This window comes from Sardina pilchardus, chromosome 10, assembly GCF_963854185.1.
Source record: "Sardina pilchardus chromosome 10, fSarPil1.1, whole genome shotgun sequence".
Classification (NCBI taxonomy): domain Eukaryota; kingdom Metazoa; phylum Chordata; class Actinopteri; order Clupeiformes; family Clupeidae; genus Sardina; species Sardina pilchardus.
In genome coordinates this window covers 5,355,227-5,357,726 of record NC_085003.1, presented here as the reverse complement: position 1 = coordinate 5,357,726, position 2,500 = coordinate 5,355,227, and the positions used below count along the sequence as shown (strand labels likewise).

The 2,500-nt window shown below is 47.8% G+C and overlaps 1 protein-coding gene across 1 annotated transcript in view; it reads right to left on the bottom strand.

The window, feature by feature from the left end:
- megf11 (multiple EGF-like-domains 11) overlaps positions 1-2,500 on the bottom strand; it is a 109,744-nt gene that overhangs the window by 4,849 nt on the left and 102,395 nt on the right. The window contains exons 20-21 of the mRNA XM_062547879.1: positions 1,944-2,062; positions 1,533-1,587 (exon numbers count right to left, since the gene is read on the bottom strand). Of these exons, the coding sequence (XP_062403863.1) occupies positions 1,533-1,587; positions 1,944-2,062 (174 nt within the window). The remainder of the gene's footprint in view (positions 1-1,532; positions 1,588-1,943; positions 2,063-2,500) is intronic.

Here is a 2,500-nt window from a genome sequence, read left to right as displayed (position 1 = left end):
AGCTGAAATTCCACGCTGTGATAAGATCTGAATGTATTTGCATTTCTTTGCCCCCCCCATCCCCATCCCCCCCACATACATACATCAGGGAAATGTTGCCATTGCGATGCGATAGCAGTCCGATTATCACATATTTACAGTTGTAAGGCTCCCTTTGTTTAGCGTTTCCATGACGCTGGAGAACTCTAGCTCTCTCCTGGCTGGGTTCATTGGGTCGTTGATAAGAGCCAGTGTTTGTCATTTGCATAGTAAGATATATCCCTGTTCACGGCTATTACACAAGGTAATAGGACAGCCAAAGTACTCGGATTCGGCGGAAGAAATATAGTCACAATGGCAGAGACTAGAGAAGTCAAAGTATTTCACTTGTGTCCACACCAATCATCATTTCTTTCCAAAAATCCAACAAGAGAGACAAATGCAGGGCTGGCGGCACTACTAATAGTTTTTTCTTGGTGACCCTCCACACTTTTCTCTCTCCCTCCTCCTCCTGCCTCTGCTGGAGCTGTTGGCAGTGTCGCCGGGGCCCAGAGCTGATTCAGAACCCCCCTAGCTCTCCGACGCACCGCAAAAACCGCACAGGCTCACACTTCCTTCAACCCGGCCCCAGAGGTCAGCTCTAATGGAGAGTTGGGCCTCGGGAGGTGGAGTTTGTGGGCTAATGAGTTCCCCTCTCCCCTGCCCAGGGTGACCCTGGGTAATGTAGTCTTCAGATTAGCTTCCCTGGCGGTGACCCACTGAGAGGCCTTATTAAAAGCGCAGCGGGGAAGGTCACAGTCCACCGTCAGAGACGGCAGCCTTGGGGCCCCTTCCGTCGACGCGAAACCACTCCAGCATCAGTGCTAACGCTAACTCAGTCTGTTCCGCGCCATATGCCTCCGAGTGTGTGTATTCATGTGTGTGTGTGTGTGTGTGTATGATTCTTATGTGTGTCTCTGTGTGTGTGTGTGTGTGTGTGTGTGTATGTGGGTGTTTGCTTATTCTTGTCTGTAGGCATTAGTTGTTTCATGCTTTATGTGCTTATGTGTCTGACATTCTGTTTGTTTATGACTGTTTGTGCAATCCTAGTGTGTGTGAAATGTGTGTGTGTGTGTGTGTGTATATGTGTGTGGTAATGCCTGTAGGTGTGTGTGTCATACAGCGAGTGAATTACTGTGCGTATGCACGTGTGTGTGTGTGTGTGTGTGTGTGTTGTAATGCCTATATGTGTGTGTGTGTGTGTCACACAGTGAGTGACTGTGTGTGTGAGTGTGTGTGTGTGTGTGTTGCCTGGGGAGGCCCACACACATGAGAAATCTAATTTCGATGCCCTGACTCAGAGTGCGTGTGACTGCGCCGTCCAAAACAACACGTCTGCTTTGTTTTCTGCGCAGGAAGCGCGTTCGGCTTGAAAGAATGCTGACCCTGACGCTGCACTTCATTAAAACAGATGGGCATGGCTGCTCCTGTTGACTTAGGGCAAGCCAGACCAGAGAGTGGACGCCAGTCTCCCACACGTCCCAGCCAGGTGCAGGTGGAGGTGTGCTACTCACCAAGGTCATTCAGGTTACAGTAAGCCCGCCACTCTGTGCTGTTCCCATCCGCCTTCTGTGGAGGGAAAGAACAAGCCCACTAAGACACCGTATTCACCAGAAACACATACAATATGCAATAACATAGCATAATACATACATTATATACAGTATATATATATATATATATATTTGAACACACAGTATACATATTAATGTTCAAGTACATACATACTTTACATTAAATTATTTTTAAATTCCATGAGCAGGACCTTTATTAATGTAATGCTTTATTGCTATTCTGCGTCTGCTAAGATGTTCTGAACGCTCTGAAGCGTCTGCTAAGATGTAAAAATAAATAAGAACATTGATCGCGTGTCACTCTGTTCTGCTGCCAACTGCTGAAGCGTGGGGTTGAGAGGTCAGTCTGACCTTGAGGGTGAGTGTGCCGTCCATGTTGTTGGAGATGGACGAGGAGACGCTGCACTGGGCCACGGTGTGGTAGCTGGGGTTGGAGAAGCACTGGCTGTTACTGCTGCTCTGAGACGTGTCTGGTGGAGAGACAGGGAGACAAAGCGCGCGCACACACACACACACACACACACACACACACACACAGAGACACAACACAACTTAAGTACACAACACATACAACAATAAGCGTAATGCATTCGGCGATTTATAACAGAGACTGAGCTGTAAGAAGTGCTTATTAGCGCAGTTTAAGTGTACAGTATATTAACGATAGTGAGTCCGAGAGCTGAATGACGCTACACTCGCTGAGAGGTGGAGTCCACAGAGTTAAAGAACTGGGTTTGATTGGAGCTCCAAATCACTTTGGTCTTTGAGTTACAAAAGTTAGAAATGAGTGGGTTATGGAAAGGTCGTTCTCCTCCTGTATCACACACACACACACACACACACACACACACACACACACACACACACACACAAAGGCACGCTCCAGGAGTTGGCTTTGCATCATCAGC